The sequence below is a fragment of the Urocitellus parryii genome, chromosome 11, assembly GCF_045843805.1.
Source record: "Urocitellus parryii isolate mUroPar1 chromosome 11, mUroPar1.hap1, whole genome shotgun sequence".
Classification (NCBI taxonomy): domain Eukaryota; kingdom Metazoa; phylum Chordata; class Mammalia; order Rodentia; family Sciuridae; genus Urocitellus; species Urocitellus parryii.
Genome location: NC_135541.1, coordinates 25,803,353 through 25,827,486, shown reverse-complemented (window position 1 = coordinate 25,827,486; position 24,134 = coordinate 25,803,353). Strand labels below are relative to the sequence as shown.

The 24,134-nt window shown below is 43.2% G+C and overlaps 1 protein-coding gene and 1 non-coding gene across 2 annotated transcripts in view; both read right to left on the bottom strand.

The window, feature by feature from the left end:
• The window catches only part of Ctps1 (CTP synthase 1), a 29,520-nt gene extending 8,297 nt beyond the window's left edge, over positions 1–21,223 (bottom strand). The window contains exons 1-11 of the mRNA XM_026412895.2: positions 21,088–21,223; positions 17,792–17,970; positions 15,127–15,297; positions 12,755–12,855; positions 11,914–12,030; positions 9,322–9,405; positions 8,725–8,805; positions 5,347–5,498; positions 4,136–4,268; positions 1,599–1,687; positions 632–726 (exon numbers count right to left, since the gene is read on the bottom strand). Of these exons, the coding sequence (XP_026268680.1) occupies positions 632–726; positions 1,599–1,687; positions 4,136–4,268; positions 5,347–5,498; positions 8,725–8,805; positions 9,322–9,405; positions 11,914–12,030; positions 12,755–12,855; positions 15,127–15,297; positions 17,792–17,957 (1,189 nt within the window). The 5' untranslated portion in view covers positions 17,958–17,970; positions 21,088–21,223. The remainder of the gene's footprint in view (positions 1–631; positions 727–1,598; positions 1,688–4,135; positions 4,269–5,346; positions 5,499–8,724; positions 8,806–9,321; positions 9,406–11,913; positions 12,031–12,754; positions 12,856–15,126; positions 15,298–17,791; positions 17,971–21,087) is intronic.
• On the bottom strand, positions 15,454–15,525 carry Trnae-cuc (transfer RNA glutamic acid (anticodon CUC)). Its single transcript has one exon. It is a non-coding gene; the product is annotated as a tRNA-Glu (tRNA).
• Positions 21,224–24,134: the final 2,911 nt, after the last annotated feature.

The following is a 24,134-nucleotide window of genomic DNA, read 5'->3' as shown; positions in this document are numbered from 1 at the left end:
AGAGAGAAAACCAAATGAAGCTCCATTGAAAAGGCAGCTCCCACATTCCCCACCAGCCTTGCCAAGGGCTCTGACTGTGTCTTGCATGGTCAGGGTCATAACCACAAACTCTTAATTTCCTGCTACAAGTAAGCATCCCACTGGTATGCTTTATCTGTGCTGGATATTAAAAGCTGGGTGGAAGAAGTGGACCTAAAGATCCCAGCTTCTGCAAAGTTATTCAACTTAAAAAAATAAGCAATAGTCCAGTCAGTTTCAAGTTTTCAAGTATAAAATTCAAGTTTTCTTACCCTCCCTCATTAAGGTCTCACAAATTGGTCAAATTGAAAATTACTAAAATGTACAGCACCAGGAAGCATTCAGAACCATTTTTGTCCAGTTATAACTGGCTAGTATGCCAAGTGAGCAGGACATAAGACTCAATCTCCTGTGCACTGCAAACAGAATTTCCTCGATATTCCATGCATTGACATGTAGCTAATACACTTTTTATATTTAAAAATAAAGTCTGAATCTTTCCCAAAGAGAACCAAAAAGACTGAGCATGTCGTGTTTCAATATCTCCCTGCTGTATTTATAACTCCCCCCCAAATGGCTCCTCAGACTGGCGAGAGCAAGCACAGTTCCTTACCCAAAAAAGGCTTTTTCTGTTTCCGAGCCCAGGCGATGGCTTGGATTTTTCCTTCAGTACCACGAACACCAAATCCTCCTGGAACCAGGACTCCACTGCACAGGGGAACAAACCACAAGGCAACTCCGCTTTTCCACTAACCCAGCTTGCAACTACCAACAAAGAAGCTGCTGCCAAGGTACTGGGACCAGGAACTTACTCCATATATTTTGCTACTGGGACTAAGTCTGTATTCTTTTAAAGAGTGTCAATTAGTTTGTCCATATCAACACTTTGAACTTAGAAACTGCACACAAAACCACAGACTTAGTTACATGAGAAAATACTTCTATGAGTAGAAGGACAGTGTCCATCACCGTAAGGCTGCTACAGCACTTGGTCCAAGCACTTGGCTCGTGAATTTTAACATATAATTAGATAAATTCAATTTACTTTTCCTCTTGACTCACAGAGTTCCCCGAGTCAGAAGGGGCCTTTTTCCTCAGCAGTGAGCCATGCTGACCAAGCATATCAACACCAACTGCATGCCCCACAGCATTCACCTGCTCCAGGGGATCCAAGATCCTTGCTGACTTTTGACTATCATAAGGATAGCTGCCAGGGCTAAAGGCATAGCTCAGTGATGGAGCATTTGCCTGGCATATATAAGATACCAGGTTCCAACCCCAGGACCACAAAAAAAAAAGCTGCTAAAAATAATTTCTGGAATTCTACTGATGGCTACTCATCAAATGTTCTGGATGAAAAAAATCGCTAAGCCTCATGATGAGATGAAAGCAGCAAACTATCAATAAAATTAGAACGGGTCTCTTCGAATCCAAATCTATGGGTAGGTTGAAGTCATCCAGTAGGTAGTTTCTCTTAAGACACTTAACAAAGTAGATTACCTACTGCTAGCACTGGAAGCATAAGACTATATTCATTCACAAAAACAGAATCCCGGCCCCCCAGAAAGAACGCTACTTACTGAGCACTGCAGAGCTTCTGCCAGGCCTCGTGGTAGCGCACAGGCTCCTCCTGCAGGGTGCTGGGCTCCAGGTCGGTGGAATCTATGTACTGGGGGCAGCAGGCAGGGCAAAGAAGCAACTCATGACTCCAACCACTCCAACCAAGCTCTTTCACAATGTCCAAATAAGTTATCAATGTTCCATCGCCCATGATTTGGGTTTTAAAGTGATAATATGTTTAAACTTAACAATTTAAGATCTTAAGTACAAGAGTTTACCAACAAGTTTCCTTCAAAATCCTGAACCTGGCTTTATCTGCTCCATACTTTCTAGAATCCTCTCTCAGCTACTATAGGAGACTCTAAATTATTGTGTTCTGCTCAAATGACATTCTCCCCAGGCCACCTTTCACCCAGTTTTGTTTGTGTCCTTTTTCATTTTCAACTGTGTTGAGGTATAATTTACACACAGTAAAACACAAGCATCTTGAGTGCCCTTTGATGACTTTTGTCAAACAAACACATGAAGGCGTAACCACCATCCCATCAAGATATAGTGCCACTACCTCACAAGATTTCCTCCTGCAGAAGGCCCAGAGCTGACTCCTATCAACACAGGTTCTGCCTCTTCCAGAGCCTCATATCAACGGAGCCAAGCAGCATGCAGCCTTTCCTGTCCGACTTCTCTTGTTCAGTATGGGTTTAAGATTCATCCATATTCATCCAATTGCTGTATATCCCAAGTTTGATCCTTTTTATTGGCTGGGTGGCTTTCTACTGCATAAATGCACCACAGTACCATCCCCTAGCCTGTTGAGGACATTTGGGATGTTCCCAGATTTGGGATATTATGAATAATGTGTCCATTTGAATAAAAATCTTTGTGGGGACACATTTTTGGTTTTTTTTTTGTTTTCTCTTGAGTACATATCTAGAATTTGGTCATATGTGTCTTTATTTCAAACTGTTAGAGACTGTTTTCTAAAATGGCTGTGCCACTTTACATTCCCAGCAGTAAGGCCACCATAGGGGGCTTATGCCAGTCTCTCCCTGTAACTTAATTTGAATTTAGTTCCCTGACAACTAAAGGTGCATATCACATGAATTTTCTTTGGAATCTTCTGTTCAAACCTTTTGCTCACTTTTTAATAAGATTCTCCATCTTTCTTCTACTCTTCCCTACCTAATTCCTTGTAGCTATTTCCTTGAACCTCAGAGTAAGACCTGGGCTGGCCGAGTTCACAGGAATCCTGACTGGGCCCTTGCCAGCTGTCTCCAGTTCACATTTTTCCATCCACTGAGTTTCCAACTGTTCCACACCTCCAAGCCTTTGGACATGCTTTTCCATCTGTCAGGAATGCCCTTCCCATCTTTCCAACCTCCCAGAGGTCCCTCCTTGAGGGACTTTGCCCTCCCTACATGTCTACAAAGCAGGCGCACCCTCTTTCCTATGCACACCAAACAGACCCAATATTCCTGAAACACAGGGACTAGAGATTTTTCATTCATCTCTCAGCCTCTGCTATCTAACACATGGCAGCCACGCAACCTCAAATGGATAACTGAATGATGGAAAGAACAAGCAAAAACTAAATCAGGGCTGTGTAATGGGATCCTCTGATTCTTAAACACTTCTAACAGGTCATCCTGCAGGAACCTGCCCAAAGCACAAAGCAAGCTAAGTTATCACCCTGAGAAACATGTAGAAGCAGGAAGAAAACTGCAGTGCGGATGGTGGGGCCAGGTTCATGGCACCATCAAGCACTGAGATCCCACTTCACTTCTAATTCTCAGCTGGTGAGCTAAGAAGAAACGTTCTACAGGGGATAGATAAGAGGTAGGAACTGTGGTGTATGCCTGTAATCCCAGGTACTAAGGAGACTGAAGCAGGAGGATCATAGGTTTGAGCCCAGCCTGGGTAACTTAGCAAGATCTTGTCTCTCCCTGTGGGAAGGAGGGACAGGTGGGAGATTTTCAAGGAGCACTAATACGGCACGCACAAACCTTAGCACTTCACATTATCTCATCAATCTTACAACTCAGGAGGAAGGAACATCACTATGCCTTTTTATGGGAAACTGAGCAGGGAGAGGGTTGTCCAGAGCCATATACTTCCTAGGCAATGGAGTTAGAATTTGAGTCCCAGGCATTTCATTTGGCAGTGGAGTCTTGTCCAAACATTTTACCAGCTCAGCTTCTGCCCACCACACTGCAAAGCAAAGCAGTCATTGACAACGCTCCAGGCAGTGCTATCGACCATGCAACATGCCCCTGTCCACCAGGTCTTCCCACCCCAAAGAGCAATTTTATCCTAGGACAATTTCATGTGGTCAACTGATATTCAGATCCAAGCACTCTACTCTGACCACCTCTCCCCTTCATTATTTCCAGAAAATACTCTGCATTCTCAGAGCTAGGAACCAACCAAACTTTCTTATCTCCCAGAAGAAACTCAAGAGCTCCAAAAACTTACAAAGGAGATATGGCATGCAGCATCTATGAGAATATAGACTGCTTCCCTATTTACCCCTTGGCTAACTTAGGTCATCCCACCTCACCTTGATGTCCAATTTGTGGTTGATGGCCAATGCGGAATGCTCCAGAGCTTTAATGACAGAGGCATATGAGTCTGAAAACTTCGTGTATTTACCCACAAGGGCAATAGAGCAGGTCTCCAGCAAGCGATCATATCTATCAAAGGTCAAGAAACACCCAATTAATTGGAATACACGTATCACCATGAGACCAAAACTGCTTTGGCAAGAGAAGAAAAGAATGTCTTGGAAGAACACAATGGAAACGAACATCACCTGAGTGTCACACACAGACCAGTAAAGAAGCAATCTCAGATCAACAGGGCAGGCTTTGTAAAGAAAGTTGGATTTTAGAAGCTGTTGTCAAAAAGGTTTCAAAATCTCACACAAATTTGTTTTTAAAGAATTTCAATCCCAAAGGGCAAAAAAAAAAAAAAAAACTGAACAGACACAGACAAATCCCACGAGTTAATGAGATGAAGGGAAGAATCAAATAAATTATGGGATATTCACACAATAGAAGAGTCCACACTTGTTAAAAGTTTCATTATAAAAATTAGTAACAGAGCAAAATGCAATAACGTTTTAAGAAAAAAGAACTGTAAGACCATGGGCCATCTTGGTAGCTACATGTAAATGGACATGTAAAAGATCCATGAAAAAAAGGTCAAAGCTTAAACATCACAGAACAGAATAAATGCTCCCTCCGCATGTGCTAATATGACCTCCACACTGTTTTTAGTTCTGCAACTGTGACAAGGCACACCCATTGCTCTGAGAAGACCCTGAAGCAAGGTGAGAGCACCAGCACTTCAGGAGGTGGTCCCACAAGGCCTTGCTGGTTGAGCAACATTTTCCCAAACGCGGTTCAGACAACAAGCATGCTGCCTGCCCACAAGTGCTCCAGCCATGGCCACCCATTCCCATGGCCACCCATTCCCATGGTAACCCACTGCCAGGGACACCTGTTTGTGCTGACTGTATAGCTGAAAACAATCTGCACTCGCTGCCTGGAGGTCTGGGAACTGGACCAGCCTTGCCAGGCCCTCTTCACCTATGTTGTCTCCACTTGACAACTACCAGCTCCTTCCTTAGCAACCTGAACGTCCCTTACCATGAAGACCTCCAGTGAGCTGAGAGTGAGGTGCTAACATGCTCCAACATGACTGAATCCCCTGGGCCCCTACCAAAGAGGAAGGCAGCTGGCACTGCCAGCTCCTCACGGGGAGGCAAACCTGTCTGCCATCTCTTTCCACTTCATCAGCATTTTCCGTGGCTGCCTCTCAATAGGAAGGTCAAGTCTTCGAAGAAAATAATCTACAACCCCTTGCTCTTCTAACAACAAGGGGACCCGGTAGATGGACGAGACATCATGGACACAGATTACCTGTTTTAAAAAAAGGATGCGATTTAATAAAAACAAAAACTAACTGAACTTACAGCCCTGGCTACTAGCTACATAACCTTGGAAAAATTTCCAATTTGAAAAAAGGGTAATCTTTTAGAAAAAGATATAATACCAAAACCAACTGAAGAAGACCAGAACAGAAAGTTAGTAGCTAATCTATTAGAACATGGATGTAGAAATCCTTTTAAAAATCACAAGCCAAACCACAAATGTTATTTAAAAAAAAAAAAAATCATATTGAAGGAGGACCTATCCCGGGAATCCCTGAATGGCTTAACTCAGAACAGTGGTTCTCAGACTTTATCTGCACAATAGAATCATTAAGGGACGCTTATAAAAATCCTAATGCCCCCACTCCAACCCAGAGCACTTAAACTAGAATCTGGGGGGAAGAAGCAGGCATCAGCATTTTTACAAGTTTCTATAGTGATTCCAATGTGCAGCCAACTTTAAAAACCACTGCATTAGGAGATTTAAAAGTGGAACTCACCATGCGAATAGATTGAAGAAGATGGATGCAGACTTAATTAAAAATCCAAAATGAATTCATAACAAAAATTGTAGGTAATTTAAGACTATTAAGGAAAAACTGAAAATATAAAAAACCCACAGTAAACATCATATGGATTCATTTAATATTAATGTTTACTATTTAAAGCCCAGAACAAGGCAAGAATGGCCATCTATCACTATTCAGAAATGCTGGACAGACAGCCATTACATTTCATTTCACTGGAAAATAAATGAAACTTAAACTGGAAAACAAGAAACAATAACCACTAAATGCATAAACAATATCATTGCTTATCCACAAAAACCAAAAGAATTTGTAGGTAAACAATCCAACCTAATAGAATTTTAGTAATGTTGCTGGGCTATAGAGCAAAGAACAAAAATTGCCAGGGTGTCTTATATGTGCCATATCTCATCAGGAAATACAATTTCCTCACATAATACACAAAACTTAACTCTAAATGGATCATGTAAGACCTAATAAGACTTGCAGAAAAAAAATCTAGAAGAAAATCTTCATGACCTTGGTTAAGCAAAGGGTCCTTAAAAAAATGTGCAAAAGCATAACCCATAAAAGAAAAAAATGGATAAGCTGAAAATGTAAAAGCTTTTCTGCTCCAAGACACTGTTAAGACAATAAAAAGGCAAGCCACAGATGGGGACAATATTATAAATCATGTAAGTATATGACAAAAGGCTTGTATTCAGATTATATAAAGAACTCTTACAACTCAACAAGATAAACAACTCAATTTTAAAAACAGACAAAAAGATCTGAATATCAAATTTAAAAATGGAAATACCTATCACATTTTTAATAGTGAACACTTTTAATGAGAATCAATTCTACTACAGAACTGAATTCCCTTCATTTGCTAAGACAGAAATATCTAAAATAATCAAAGTGAATGACAAAGGGCTGTTGAGAACAGGAAAATCTCTCTGTGCTCCAGGGTTCAGTATGAAACAATCCTCTGGTAGTCTCCTGGCTCAGGAATCACACCTGCGAGCCATGACTCCAGCCCCAGATGACCCTCCCCGCTGAGGCCTGAGCCACCATGGAGAGGGCCAAGGGCTTTCCTTCTGCTCCATTCATGCCTACGCCAGGCCAGTGACCTCACCTGTCATCCTCCTATGTTCTCCTCAAAATCTTACAAGTGGATTCTCTTTCAACACCACTGCTTTACTGTCCCCTCTGTGAGCCATCTGGGCTCTCCTGATCCTCAGCCATCTAGTAGTAAAACAAACTCTCCACAGTCTAAGGTTGAAATTCCTCAACTTCAACTTCCCTTCTCGTCTTCCCTCAGCCAAACCTGCAGCTGTAGTTTGGTGTCCCCCAAGGGTCCACATGACTGGTGGCTTGGTCCCAGAGTGGTGGCATCGAGAAGTACTGGGTATTGGGTCTAGAAAGTTCCTTGGATCACTGGGGCCCCTAACCTCAAAAGGAATTAAGACATTTCTCCTGTGATCCTTGTTTTCTCGGAGAGGGTTATTGTAACAAGAGCAAAAAACACACCCCTTCCCGCTCCGTTTCCTAGCTGGAGATATGATCCTCCTCCACATGGGCTCTGCTATCCACCATGCAGTCTTCCCAGAGCATGTGCTGTGCTGTTTGGACATTCAGCCTCCAACACTGTGAAGCAAGTAAACCTCTTTCCTTTATTAAATTAGCTGCCTTAGGTATTTTGTTGTAGTGACAAAAAGCTGACTAATACACCAACCAATGCCATAATTTCAATTTATCACTACCAGAATTTTCATACTAAGCATCGTATAGGTTCCAAAATTTTGAATTTTCTGTACCATAAGTCTGCTCCATTATCACAATAACAAAAAAGCTAAAATATATATGAGAGACTACAACACCCCGACACCAGGCACCAGAGACACAAAGCTGAATAAGATGATCCTTGTCCTCCAGAAGCTCAGTCTGTGAGGGGAGATAAACATGGACACATGCACACACACATCAAGAGGCACAGCGTAGGCTCACCACTTGCATATGTGAGATGCACAGGTAGCCCAGAGAAGGAAGTGATGAATTCTGAGGGTTGAGGTCAAGGAGCTAAAGATAAAGCTTCTCAGTCTATACCATGTCCTAGCCAGACCCTGAAGTATGAAAAATGAACAGATTTCCAAGACAACAGGGAAAAAGGGACACGGACTTCTGTCAGAAATTAGCAAGCTCAAAAGCAACAACAGAATGGGTGTGAGGTGATAGGGAAACAGAAAAACATTCAGCAGGGATGAAGCATAAAGAACAAAGGGTGAGCCCAACGGTAGCACATGCCTGTAACTCCAGCAGCTTGAGAGGATCGCAAGTTCAAAGCCAGCCTCAGCAATTTAATGAGGCCCTAAGCAACTTAGCAATACCGTCTCAAATATGAAAAATAAAGATCTGGGGATGTGGCTCAATGGTTAACTGCCCCTAGGTTCAATCCCTAGTACCAAAAAAAAAGAAAAAAAGGCCAAAGAGTGAGGAGGGAATATGCAGAAGAGGTGCAGGAACATTTGGGTAACCTCAAGAAGTAGGGGATGGTGAGTGACAGAGCCAAGGGTGTTCGTTCTGCTAGAGGCCAGTCTATTATATCTAACTGTGAAACACCAGCAAGCCTCATGAAACATCTTGGTCAAGAGGCTTCAGGTAACTATAAACAAAAACAGTTTCCACAAAGATACAATTTCTACTTACTTGTTCAGGTTCCACATGGCAGAACATTGATATTTTCTCTTTCACTGACGTGTCAAGAGGATTTGAGCACCTGCATACAACCTAGCAGTAAAGAAAAAAAGGGGGCTTAGACAGAAGGAAGGGTTACAAAGCTGAGTTTTTTCACTGAATAAAATGAAAATAGATATCACATTGTTAAGATGGATGAAAATGTTAGCATTCAGAACAATGCATGCGATCCATGAAAATATCTCATCTTCAAAACTGAAATTCCTAAAACCCAAACCAGAGAAACGTAAGAGGATGGCAGTGTAAACCAAGAGGTAGATGAAAGAACTACAGGAGCTAACTGGGGCTTTCCTCATCTATGAGTGTTCTTGTGTAGGAAAAAGACAATAAATAAAGAACAAAGAGGAGAACCAAGTTTCAGGAAGTGCAAGACCTCACAAATGCCATAAGAAAATCTCACAACTATAGCCCCAAGCAGGAACCCATGTCCTCCACCATCAATTTTCATTAAAGGCCTGCCAAGAAGACAAAGGTCCTGCCTGGTGTGGAGACATGATTTTAATTAGACCTAAGAGATCACAATGAAACCAGGTCATCAGGAAATCCTACCAGGTCTGGGGAAAGTCCAAGCCCTCTAAGTTCCCGAACACTGTTCTGGGTGGGTTTCGTCTTCTGTTCCCCGGTTGAGCTTGGCTAATAGTCAAAAGAAAAAAAAAAAAGGGAGGTTAGTTTCTCTACAATAAAGAATTTTCAAGTATAATTTTCCATGAAATCCTTTTTAAAGAGAGTTTGACCATTTTTAGAATTTAGCTTGTATTTATTGAAACTGCACATACATGTATTTGGAGCAGTGGTACCTAGCCTCATCCACCCTCTCCCACTCTCCAAACCCTAATAAAGGCTCTTCAACTTTTTCATTCCTTTTCTTTCTTTCTTTCGGTGCTGGGGACTTCAACTCTTTTTCTTATTTATTTAGGTGCTGGGGACTGAACCTAGGGTCTGGCACGTGCTAAACACAAGTTTCACCACTGAACTATACTCCCAACTCACTTCAACCCTTTTAATTGATCCTTCTGGTATGCTTTATTGCTACTTCTTTACATTTAGAATGAGGCACTTTCTGTTGAATTCCCTGTTAAATGAGGACCTATTCTCTCCCTCATTCCTCTATCCTGACTAGAATGTACTCTTCTGGTTCCCACAGCCTCTTCAGAGCTAAATACTATTCAGTTAAACTATGGGCCAAACTTTTCCTTTCTGTACTAAATTATCTTTATTCTCCTCTCACACATAGAGATTTGCTGGGTTTAGCATTTTAGGTTGTAAAAAAATTCTCCTTTAGGACTTTTAATGCAATAGCTTTATTATATTTAGCCTCTAATATTGCCATATTGATTCTTTTTCTTAAAAAGAAAGTATCTTTTCCTTTAGAGCCTTTCTGCCTCATTTTTCTGAACCTTCACAGCAAAGTGCTTTGGTGTAGATTATGTTGGATCCAATATGCCTGGGCACTCAACAGCCCCCGGCCCTTTTTAAAATTTTCTTTTTAGTTATACATAATAGTAGAGTGTATTTTGACATAAATACATGCATGGATAATAACTTCCCATTCTTGTGGTTGTACATGATGTGGAGCTGCACTGGGTGTGTACTCTTTTATATGAACACAGGAAAGTTCTGTCCAAGTCATTCTACTGTTTTTCCTATTCCCATCCCCCCTCCCTTCCCTTCAATGGGCCATTTCAATCTAGAAACTCATGTCCCACAATTTCCTTTTTAGATCAGGGGTCAGAAAACTTTTTCTGTAAAGGCCTAGATTAAAAAAAAATACTTGAGGGTTTTTCTCAACCTTATGATCTCTGTCAAAACTACTCACCTTTGTTTTAGTGCAAAAGCTGTCATAGAAAATACATCATCAAATAGATAGGGCTCAATTTCCATAAAACTATATTTTCAAAAAAACAGGTAACGGGATGCTTTGGCCCCTGGGGCACCATCTGTTGACCCCCTGGTTTAGATCATACTTCCCTTTCATTTCTCTGTACCTCTTTTCTGGAAGTCCTGCAATTTGGATACTAACTCCTGGACTAGTCCTCTAACTCTTATATTTTCTCTCCTATTTTCTGCCTATTGGTCTCTGCCCTACTTCCTGAGGTATTTCCTCAACTTCTTTTCTCTTAACTTTTTCATCTCTCCTATCCAATTCTTAACTTCCAAGATTGTCTCCACATGTTCCCTTCTTCTGGCATCTAGTTCTTATTTAATGCACAGTTTACCTCCTGCATGATTTTAATCAATGACTGCTACACATACTTAAAAGCTAACTGGAAGCTCTGTGAGAGGGGGCAGGCAGGTCACTGTGGGCCTCTGGCTGTCCGGGTTCATTGCAGAGCCCTGAGGTAGTGTCTTTTCTCCTGGACCAGTCATACACCAGAGAAGACCCTTACCATCTCCTACGTGGAAGAACCAAGCCTGGCTGTGATGAAAGAGACAAAGTGTCTCAACAGTGTAACATCACACTCCACAACATGTTCCTGGTTCTGTGTCACTGCTCTCAATTAGTGCCTGCTATCTGGACACCCTCCCCAGGGCCTACAGTCTTCTGCCAAAGTGAAGAGAGGCTGACGCCTACCTGTACACATTGGGTAGTGGGGTGAGGGTTCACCTCTTCTGAAACAGCAGTTGCAATGAGCCCAACCAGTGCCCCCACTCCTAGAGGGACCCGTGCTGCCTGCTCTGAGCCTGTGGTGATTCTGCGGCCAACCGGGCTGCTTCTCTGCTCTCCCTACTGCCAGTGGTGAGGGTTCAGCACTTCCAGGCCTGTCTGCTAGATTGGTTTCTACATAACCAACTGCTCTCCGACTTCTCAATTTGTATTACTATTTAATTCCTCTTCGTGCTAACTTTGTGAATTTTTGTCTTTAAAAAGACAAAAAACAAAAACAATCAAACAAAAAAAACCTTCCTCTACTTTTGCCATGTAGTAAAAATAAGGGCAGGTCAATTCGCCTACTTCAACCACAATTGCCCCGATTCATCTTTCAAATGTTTTCCATTTCATCTTTTCAAAACATGATTATGATAAACTTTTCACCAAGAAATTCTTTATTCCTTGTTTTCATACCTCAAGTATTGAAAACTATTAGATAAAGTGTGAAAATCAACCTTTTCTCCCCCAAAGTCAGACTGTAAATGACTTACCTGAGGAACTAGACTGACGTGGATATTACAAAAGTTCTCCCTTTTGACCTTGAACTGGAACTGCCGGAAGGCCTCAATGAAAGGCATGCTTTCAATATCTCCCACAGTTCCTCCAAGCTAGAAGAGCAATGTTATTTTAAAGGTTGAGCACTCAATCTTTTTCTGGTGGTTTCCTTTTCTAACATCTGCTCTGTTGCCTCAATTCAGTTACCAATGTAATAAGGACATCCCAGCCCTGCAGAATGTCAGTTGGTAGAAAGGGGACCCTTCTGGGTAGGCTCACAATTCCCCAAGGCTATTACAGATATTTCCACAGCATTTTAAGAAAAAGAAGAGGTGAGAGAGGTACCAGGAATTTTATTTGGGTGAGAGCCACAAAGCAAAAAAAAAAAAACCTAATCTCATCTCCTTAGCTAATTATAGATGATTTTTACAAAAAGTCATCAGTTATATTAAAAAACTGCTGGAACCTTCAAGTCTCTTCATCTTGAAGGAACACTGAGATCCAACAGCTGGGACCAGCAGACAAAGCACCCGGAAACCAAAACCACACACTCATTCGGATGAGTACTCCTGCTGCAGGGAAGCAAAGGTCTGCCAGCTTGCTCAGGAGAGGGAAATGTGTCACACCACTCTTTCTGGAAGAGGCGACATCAAGTGAATCCATAATTCTACAAAAGTAGTATCACTTGGACAAGAATTTTCTCCCACACTATGACTGTCCTCACCAGCCCCACGGCAGCATCTTGCCCTGACTGCACTGGGAACGTCTTGCCAGGTGCCAATGGCTAACTAGGAGACTAATGAGTGCTCTGTTCACAAACACGGGGACCATACAAACCTCGATAACACACACTTGAGGTTCTAGGCCATCTTCATCTACAGGTATTAACGCCTGTCTCATCACCCACTCCTGGATTGCATCTGTGATGTGAGGGACAACTGGAAAGAAAAAACAAGCTGGAACTCATGCTTGTCTATAGGCATTGACTGAAGCAAACGCATTTACCTCAAATACTAAAAAAATGATTTTAAAAACTACTACACTTTTTGCCTGGACAGAGTAGTGGTGGTTTCATAAAAATACTTTTGAGGCCTTCTTTCAATGGCCTCAATAATCTCTGGTTCAAACTCCCCTTGGCCACCTCCTCAGATTTATGGCATCCTGAACCACCTCAGAGCATCAGCCCATGCAGTCAGCCTGTCTGTCCACATGCAAACACAACAGGCCATGTGGTCACTCTACTGCTCACAGCCAAGACTGAAGGTGGGCACATCACACCTGAGTGCTTTTCCAGGCATAGGAGACCTGCAGGAGCCGTGCACATTATGCTTCCAGCTTACTGAAGGGCAGACAACCTGCTGCAGAGACAGGACAGCAGAGCAGAGTGGTGAGGGGAGCAGCCTCTGGGGTCTGGGTTGACATCTCAGTTCGCCACTCATTAGCTGCGATTCACAGGGCCAATTACTTATCTATTCTTAAACTTGGTTTCCTCTGTCAAGTGGAGGTAAAGCTCCTACTTCATAAAGTTGTGGAGATTTTATGAGATGACCTTGTATGCCAGAGTACAGTAAATGCCAGCTACTGCTAAACACTTTCAAAATCATAGTTGTTGGGCTCACTGTGCAAATTCCTACGGAGCAAAGATTACTGTTTAACTCCAGATTCTGTTCAACTCCAGTAAACACACACAAGGATATTCATTATCTATTCTACACACAGTGGCCAAAGTGATGTTTTGAAAATGCAAATCAGAATTCATCACTCCCATGTTTAAACTCTTCGGTTCTTCCCACTGCTGAGTCAATTCCAACTCCTTGCCTGGCCCAGAAGGCGCAGCTGGCCAACCTCTCTGAATATCCACCTTGGTCACTAAGCCTCAGACACACCAGCCTCCCCTTTGTTCCTTGGAGCCCCCTGTGCCTTAGACCTCAGTACTTGCTATGACCCCTCCTCCTTCCTCTCTGCCCATGACCTCCCCAGCTCCTCCGCTCCTCCTCTCCTTGAAGGCTTCCCCAACCATCTGTCCAAAGTAGCTTCCCCCAGCCATGCTTTCTCACCTCACTCCATTTATTTCCTCACAGCTATCAGCTATCTCATTTTATCTGTTTGGTTTTTCTCTCTCTCACAGCCAGCTTCCATGAAGACAATGACCTCGTGGTCTTGTTCATCACATATTCTCAGTACCAGTTAGGTCCAACCACAGAGAGCATTTAATAAATATCTGATGAATCAGAGATGAATGAACACACTAGTGCCCAGAACAATAAACTACATGACTGACAACCATTTTAGTTCCTAATTGGTCCTTCCTAAGTGTCAGGAACTCAAGGAAACACCTTATTGATGTAGCTCCTTAGAACTCCTAAGAGCTGGATAGATAGGTGCTGTTATTATCTTTATTTTATAGGAAAGGAAACCACATCTCAAAGAGTGTATGTGATTTGTCCATATTCATAAGGTTGCTAAGTGGCAGGGCCAAGACCCAAATATAACCAGATTAGTTCAGAATTGGGCCAGGGCAGACCCAGGCCAGCTGTCACTGTGACCCTCAGCTTTTAGTCCAGTAAAGTTGATAGCCAAAAGCAGATCTGCTCTCATAACTCAGAGGAAAATGTCCCTCCAAATGGGGCTGCTGCCATTCCATTAGACCTGCGGTTCCCCACTCCCCTGTCACTTTTTAAAAGTAATAAAATACTTTTCTCAAATGAACACTTTGTACCACAATATCTGAACAGCAAACAAATAAAAGTGAAATTGTGCTAGTGAAAGTTTGAGAGGACCCAGGAACCCACTTTTCAGACTCCCCCTGGCCAATGATGCCAGGGAAAACCAGTGGGCACGATGGATGCTGTTCTTCATCATGGTCCACACACACGAATCCCAGGGACAAGCATCCACACTCCTGGTTCCATGTCCTGACCTAGCAGCCTCCAGCACTTCACTCATCACTGTGCAAAAACAACCCTCTCTGGTCTCAAATGACGCCACATTGGCTGGACTGACAAGCTTTAGATACTACTCACACAGCAGAGGCAGTTTCTTCATGTTAGTTTCTAAGTAAATGGTCAATTTCTGATTTTCCACTAAAGGCATCATTTCAGTAATAATACCTTGACAAAATGCTAGAATTACATAAAAAGTCAATTTTTATCCTCAAAAGAAAGTAAACTGGCTAAGAATTTAAATCTTAAAGGTAAATCCAGTATTACCTTGGACGGTTTTCCCCAGGTAATCTCCTTTGCGCTCCTTGTTAATGACATACTGATATATCTTCCCAGTGGTGAGATTATTGTCCTTGGTAAGGCAGATGTCAAGGAACCTTTCATAGTTACCCAGGTCCAGGTCCACTTCCCCACCATCATCCAGCACAAAAACTTCACCTACAGCAAACAGTGAGAATATTTTTGTAAGTGAAAAATGTGTAAGCTGCGGCACAACTTGAATCCTGAAACTGGACAGAAAAAAAAATCTGCATTTGCATATTTTTAAGCCATCTTTCCAAGTCTCCTGAAAATTTGTGTGTGTGTGTGTGGGGGGGGGTGTACTGGGGATTAAACCCAGGCCTTGTGCATGAGAGGCAAACACTATACCAACTAAGCTATATCCCCAACCCGTGAAAAAATCTGCATTAACTTGATATGAAGAGAGAGTGTGAGAGAGAGAGAGAGGGAGAGAGAATTTTTTTAATATTTATTTTTTAGTTCTCGGCGGACACAACATCTTTGTTTGTATGTGGTGCTGAGGATCGAACCCGGGCCGAACGCATGCCAAACGAGCACGCCATCGCTTGAGCCACATCCCCAGCCCCAAAAAGTCTGTTTCTAGAAAACTAAATATGACACAAAAAAGTAAAATTACCTACTATTCTCCAAACTGTAACTTCAAACTTTCAGCCTTTCAACAAACTCTATCAGGAAGAGTTATACAAGAGGAAGGAATGAAGGAAATGCCAGCCCTGAAGGCTAAGGGTAAAGGACACTTTACATTAGTATGGCAACTGCTCCCCAAAGAAAAAAGACTTCCAGAAAAGGCTCCCACCTGAGCAGAATAAAGTTTAAAGTATAACAAAAGTATGATTCTATTCAAAACTTCCATGACATATGCAGAGGAAGGTTGTGCTGATTATAAAAACTAGCCTCTGGGGCTGGGGTTGTGGCTCAGCAGTAGAGAGCTCCTCTAGCAAGTGCAAGGCCCTGGTTCCATCCTCAGCACCACATAAAATAAATAAACAAAATAAAGGTTTTGTGTCCAATTACTTCTAAAAAATATATAAAAATAAAAAATAAATAAACTAATAAACAACAACAAAAAACAGCCTCTGGGCTACCCTTTGGTTCTAAGCCAAGTTGTGAATCTGCCCAACCTTCCCCCATTCCTTTGTTTCACATTCATTTCTTGCAACTTCATTCTAGATCTTTTTGTTTAGAATGATTCATTCCTACCATCACAATAAGAGACAAGATCAAAAACAGGAAAGGAAAAAAATGTCTATTTTTTTCTTTTTTAAATTTGTTTAGTTATAGATAAACTCAGTACCTTTATTTATTTATTTATCTATTTATTTTAATAAGCAAATTCTTTTATCACTTTGTTTTTTCCAATATTTTTATTTTATTTATTTATTTTTATGTGGTGCTAAGGATCAAACCCAGTGTCTCACACATGCTAGGCAAGTGCTCTACTACTGAGCCACAACCCCAACCCCAATTTTTTTCTTAAGTGCTTAAGAACTTTATATTTAATACTCCTCCAAGGGTTGAATTTGTAGCTGAGCCCTTGAGAATCTACTAATCTAAGATCAGTAGTTGCTCAGATGTAGCTCAGTTAGGCTTTGCCTAACAAGTGTAAAACCTGGGATTTCAGCCCTAGAAACACCAAGAAAAAAAAAAAATCTCCCTAGTATATGGACCTTTTCCTGGTACTATTTGTTACATAATGTTCTTACAGACTTTAACCTCAACATTAGAAAGGAAGAGTAAGAATGAAGAATTTTACAACTTAAAGGTATAGTTTCATAATACATCTCCCCCAGTTTTAAACAATGGATCTGAGATAACTAAGCAACAACAAGGAGGTAAGATGCTCTTTTCCTACCCTCCCTAACGGTTTCAACTTAAAGATCTTTATTCATATTATTCAAACTCTACCAGCAAAACAAAATCCAAGCTTACAGATCTTTCAAATCCAGCATCTACCTGCTGCTTGAATCCCTACAAAGTGGCCCTGAGCCTCTGTCTGGACTTTTCCACCAAAGGCAATTCACAGCTTCTTGAAGTTCTTGAAGGACGCTTGCTATTACAAAGATCTTTCTTTGTTTCTTTTTTTAATTATTTTTTTAGTTGTTAATGGACCTTTATTTTACTTTTTTATATGCGGTGCTGAGAATCAAACCCAGTGCCTCACACATGCTAGGCAAGCGTTCTATCACTGAGCTACAACCCCAGCCCCAAAGATCTTTCTTATACTGTGCTAAAATCTGTCTTCTTACAATTTCCACTACCATTCAATTTCTAAAGATTGGTGTCACAAAGAATAAGCATACTCCCTCTCTTCTCAAATATTAAAAAGTTTATTATGTCATCAGGTATCTTTTCTTAAGAGAAATAACAAATTTTTATTCAACTGCTACCAAAAAGGTATTTTCCTTTATGGAAACTCGTAGACTAATCACTAAATTGGCTGCTAAGATTTCTGCTTCTCCCATCCAGGTAAGAAAAAGCATCAGAAATTCTGCCATGCTAGTTAGGGACCATTTTAGAAGGCAGGAAATGGAAGTTGTACAAAATGTAAATATGCCCAAGAGGTGACATATTCTTTCACATACACAGTTTTTAAGAAAAGATAGATGGGGGAGGTGGTTGTTTGGTTGCTTACCATGCTCATAAGGAGAGAATGTTCCTGCATCAATATTAATGTAGGGGTCAATTTTAATTGAAGTTACATGTAAGCCACATGACTTCAGTATTGTGCCCACACTGCTGGCAATGATTCCTTTTCCAATTCCTGATATAACGCCACCAGTAACTAAAATGTACTTCATTTTCCTTTTTGATCTGAAAGAAGAAAAATTATAGATAAAATGTATTTCAGTAAATCAAACTCAACTGGGTTCAAATACTTATTTTGCCAATTACTGGCTAAGAACCCCCTTGAACATGTCTCATGACTTCAGAAGGTTCTTGTCAGGTTTTAACAGGATCATAACAGATGTTTCTTAGATCACTGAAAGACATTAGTCAAAGACCAGTAGAAAAACCAACTGCTATACAACAATGTAGATTTTATTTAAATCTTTGACAATGACCTTGTGAGTCAAAAAACAGCTCTAAGCTGGCTGATACACTAGGCCCTTAACTTTAGCTAACATCACCACCAAATACTGGGATACCAGGCAGGTGTCTCATTACTTCCCTTATATGGAGAAAAAAATGCAATCTTGAATTCTCTATGAAAGAAATAATGTCTTTGGCTAAACTACAATGTATCACTGAGAAATAGCTCCTCTATATTGTGGAAAACAGATGAAAAGAGATTCAACATTAAAAAGGAGTTAAAGCTAAACCTAAAATTCTTCCAATTACAGGTAGTTTTCTTCTGTAATAACAACTTACTTCTTGGTGGCAATCTCTCCCAGGTATGCCAAGAAAAAAACTAAACACAGAGGGAAAGGGATCTCAGATAAGTCGGATAGAAACCCAGCAATGGGCAGAGGAGTCAGAGGGAGGAAACATTAAATCCAAAGAGCAGTACAGTGCTGCAAGAGAGTGAAGAAAGAGACCCGATGAGAGGTAAGTGAGGTGGCTGCAAGGACAGCAGAGTAGAGAGACAGGTGGAAATGGCACAGGCAAACAGTGAGGACACAGGGACAAGGCAGGGTTTAATCATCAGCGGGGATTTCATCACCAGTCCCCAGCTTCAGAGACCCAGAATCGGCATTCGGTAGGCAAACCCAAATGTGACCAAAAAGAAAAACACAATCACCAAGTGGCAGAGGCTATTTGCTTTGCAGGGGGAGGACATTTTCCTCCACCAAGAATGTTCCATGTGAAGACCGATTCTAACAAAAATAAGCTAAGAAAGGAACTAGGAAAGGGGAGTTCTGCTTGGAGCATTCCCCGCCCCACTCCTCACTGGAGCAGGAATGAACACACTTGGCAAGGAAATCAGAATGCTCAGAATGCCTTTCCCTCAGACAGCAAGGAAGACGTGGGCCTGCACTTTCTATCCTCTGCTGCAGCAGTTTTTTGAGTTTCACAAAGAGTTTTATGGACAGATAAACCAGAGAAATGCTAACTAAACATACCCATTTGGTTTCTTTAATGCAAGCCTTTAAGAGGTGCTTCATGAGATAACAGACACTGTGACCTTCCAAGAAGGGGGTACTCAGAAAGCAATTTCCTCAAACTAAACCATATTATTTGGGGGAAACCTTTACTCTCACCATTGCCATCTTCCAGTTAAATGGTTTCTTACTGACAAGACAAATACCGGCCTTGGCTCCGCTGTTGTCAATTATGTCCTAAAAAGACATTTCTGCCTAAGACCATAACGTGGTCTCACCTACTAAATTTTGAATGTTCCTAGAAATTCCTCAGCCACACTGAGTTTTTGAATGGGTTTCTTCTGCAAAAGGGTCATCTCATTCATTTGCACTTGACTTGTCCCAGTTATGCTCTAAAAGGGTAACACCTGTCTTTGGGGCAGATTCTTTCAGTCTCCTACAGAGCCTGGCAATAAATATCCCTGCAGAGATCCAGTGGGAGTCTGAAAAGAGTCATTCCCTCAGATTACAGTCTACCTATCATGTGAAAACCACTCACATTTTGTGGGGGACCCTCTCCCAAAATATTTAGGTTTGAACCCATAACTCAAGTTGCTGAAAGTTCAGATATTGACAGAAGATTTACAAATAAATGAGTAAGCCAGGGGTGGAGGGAAGAGAAGGGACAACGTATGAAGACTATAAAAATGGAAAGGGAGGGCAAAACAACGTTCGGCGAGACCACGGTAAAGTGCCATGGCCCATCAGAGGGTGGTGAGTGGCAGTCTGGAGTGGGGGAGGATCTCTTCTGCTATGTAGACCTGACTTGCGATGAGCCTTGAAGGACTGACTGCGTGGCCCAGAGCATGGAAACAGGAGAGTAGAGGGGAAGGAACAGGGAAGGCAAGGTGCCAACTTGTGTGCCACCTTGAATGCCCAATCTTAACTTTATTCTGAAATGATGGGAAGACATCGGAAGGTGTACACTCACAGAAACAACATAAGTCAAGATGCATCAAAGAAATTCACCAAAGGTGAAAATCAAAAACCTTAAAAAAAAATAAAAAATCAAAGTTGTGGGATCAAGTTCCGCTATCGTCCTTGAGCTGAGACCTCAGTCAGGTCCCTTGGGTTGCCCGATGCTGGGACTCACATCACGGTAAAATGGGGTGAGAACATCCGCACCGCCCCAATCATAGGGCTGCTGTCGATTCAAGATTATAACGAGTGCGGACGTGAGTGCGCCACGCAAACGTAGTGAACTTCTCCAGACAGCCTGCATCCTCCGCCGCGGGGAAGGAGGTGAGCATGGCTGGGCCACGGGCCATCCCAGGGACCATGAGGCCCGGCGAGCTCACAGGCCCCTTCCCCCAACGGAGGATCTGTGGGGGCCACGGGGTGGTACATTCCCCACCGCGGCGGGCGACAGCGGGCCTGAAATCCCCCTTCCAGGTGGGCGAACCCGAGGCCTGAGACCAGAGGGCTGGGGCAGACGGAATGAAGTGGCGGCTACCGGGCTTTCCCAGGGACCACTGAGCACGGGCTCAGAGACTCTACCCCGTCCACGAGCCAGGCCAGGCTGACCGGGCGCTGCCCAGCGCTGCAATGCGGGCCCCACGGCCTCTGTGGCCATTCCCGCCCTAGCCGGCCCTCTCTCCTGGCCCCTCTCCGCAGCGGCTCCCGGCCACGCGGCCCGCGCGCGGGAGCCGGCACCTCGCCGGCCTGGGCCGCCCGCCCCACTCCCGTTAGGCACGCAGCCCATTGGGCAGGACGCCGGACCACCTCGCCCCTGATTGGTGGGGAGCGGCGTCTGTCATCCCGGCGCGGGGCCGGGCGAGCAGGTCTCGGTTGGAGCTGCTGACTCCTGCATGGGAGAGCAGTTCCTCCGGGATCCCTGGAGTCAGCCTACCTGAGGCCGGCTTCAGATCCTCCCGTCAACTACAGAGCTACGCCGGCGACTCTCGCGGTGAGCCCCCGGCAGCCAGTGATGAGTCCCGGCCGCATGCGCCGGCAGTCTTTCTGGGAGGCGGGCTTTAGGCGGTGCGCACGCAGAGGGCGGAGGCGGAGGCGGAGGCGAAGGCGGGGCGGGCCCTGGGGGACGCGGGCGGGGCCCGACTGCGCAGGCGCGCGGGGCGCCTGGGCTCTGCAGCTTGTGCTTGTTTACCCGTGGATTCTGGGCTTCCTCTAATAAGAGACCGCCGAGTTGTGACTCACGCCTGGCAAGTCAGCCTCTTGTTTTAGCCTCGTACTGCGGCAACCTTCGGACGTTTTAGCCCTTCGGGCTGCCAGACAGACTGTCTCCTGTTCTCTACAGCGTGCATCCTTGTGCGCTCCTTGAGGTGCCACCCCAGCCTCTCTCTTCCGCGGGTCCCTCTAGACCGAGGGACGCCAGCAATGGCACCTCAGTCTGCAAGAGAGAAATCCAAGAGGGCTGTTTGACGCCAGCTCCTCGTCTGCATCGCTTTCCCCACATGTTCCCTGACGGAGGCAACTGCTAGGGACATGGGTCGCAAGGCTAGTTTCATGCAACTGACATTCCCTGAACACCCACTCTGTGCCCACACTGCGCTGGATCATAAGCTACCCTCTTCTTGGACTAACGATGTATTGAGGCAAACAGATCCGTTCATAATATTTCCTCTGGATCTTCTTAAGTGTCTGCTGCTGAAATGTCAGGGGAGTGCCTAGGCGGGGACTGGCCAAGTGGGTGGGGATCAGGGATTCAGGTAGGGAAGTCTGGAAAAGTGGGAAGTAGAACGGGGAAGTGCACTGGCAAAGATGGGGAAGGCGGGGCAAGAAAAAAAGCGGGAAAGAAGGAAAAAGGCGCTTATCTACTGGCTCCAAGGCCCAGAAGAATGTTAATAGTAAAGTCAGGGATTTTCTTTCTCCTGGGGACACTAGAGAGGCGCACAGACTTCTGACGGGAGGATTTTGTCTTTTGAGTAGCAAATAAATTCATTACATGTTTAATTATTTTTGCCAAGTACTACACACTACACTAGGGCATCCATGAAAAGTCTTTCTCTCACCCCTGAATCTGTGTTCCTGTTTTCCTCCCTAGAAGCAATTTGCCACAAGTTCTCACCTATCTTCATTGAAGGAGTTAAAGAAAATATATGATGTGATCAGATTTGTGTTTCAGGAAAATTACTCAAACGAGTTGGATTCCAAGAAGCCATTTAGGAGGCTCCTGCAGTGGCCTCTCTCAGAGGCTTCTAGCTTCTTCCAGATCAGGACCATCACTGTTCTGACCCTACCAGCCTGCCACGCTGCACTCAGCTCCAAATCTAAAAAAATGTGTGGGGCGTGTTTGAAGAGGATCTATGACCACACATTCTTTCCAGAAGCATTTGATGTTTATTGAAGTGCCTAGAAATGGTAGACAGAACATACTTGCTGACCAAATGAAGATGCTATAGAAGGTACCAAAATGAGCCATTTACCCAACTTCTGTGGGTACACTCCACATTTCTCCTCAAACCTCTCCCATCTCCTCCCTATATTCTCTCTCAGCTGTGGGTCTTGCTTCCCATTTGACTAAGAAAATAGGAGTTACAAGAACTTCCATACCTATCAGCCTGCTTTTATCTATACAAACAAACTCTGTCCTTTTTCCTGTTTGTGGGCAAACTGCCTGCTCTCCTAAAGGTCAACCTTTCCTCATTGCTTCAAGTGCCATATTCTCTTCATATTGTCCAGGATGTCTGATCATTCTCTCCTGCATCACCATTTTTTTCCCCTCTTTAGATCATTTCCACTAACATGATACAAGTTCTCCCACTATGATCTAAGAGCCCCTCTCTTGACTCTACATCATTCTCTAGCTAACCCTCCAGTTTTTTTGTTGTTGTTTTTTAATCACTGCTTCTAAAAAATGTTGATACTGGCCATCTCCAGTTTCTTCCCCTTGAACACATTCTAGTCAGGCTCTGCTCATATTCTATAAATCCATTGATATGGCACTTGTCAAAATTTATTCTATGTTCTCAGACCTCTTCTCTATACATCAGCCTAGAGTGTAATCTCCAGTGTCTGTTCACAAATCCCAGACAAATAGTGTGATTGTATGTTCACAAAGTGCTTGTGTGCGTCTGCATAGTTGACATGCTCCTTTCTCCCACCTTGCACTCAGTCTCCCTGTGAACCTGTAGGTATAGCCATACTGCCCCCAGACCTGCCTCCAAGCTGACCTCTTTCCTAACTGCATTTGTCACAACTGATCACTTTGCTTTAAAGTATGTTCTTCACTTAGGTTCTAAGAAACCACTTTGGGCTTTTCTGAATTTCACAGGCCTCTCCTAGATCTCCCTTCCTAGATCCTCTTCTTTTCTACTTCCTGGCACTTGAACAGTAGTTTCTTCCCCCAAGACTCAGTCCTGAGATCTCTTCTCTGTTTACAATCATCTTCCCACAATCTCACACAGACTTTAAATAATAGACTTTAAGTCCCATCTGTATTTTGAAAACTCCCCAATTTATACTCCCAACTTAGACTTCTCAATTCCAAATGTGGGGCCCTTCTAAGCACAATCTTGAAACTGTCCAGGCACTCACACAAGAACCCAGTCTCAGGCTTGTTTCCTGGAACCCAACATATCCCTCAGGCACTGGATGCTGGCTCTGAGTGTTTACCACATTGTGCCAGAATTACCTATTTACTTATCTGTCTCCTCTATATCAGATTGGAATCTCTTTGAAGATAACCTTGCATCTGCCTGTTTTCTTATCAGGTACAGTCTTGTTCACCTTTTAATAACCAGGATCTAGCACATTGAATTCCCACTACTACTCTATGATAAAAATCCCTTCATGATATACTATATTACAGACAATGAAGCTAAGACAGAAAAAAATGCAAACGCCCTCCCAAGGGCAAATGTGAAGTTCACTTAAAATGCCCTCATTCTACCCACCACTAAGCCTTGCTAATCATTTCCTTACCAAGGCTTCCTTGAT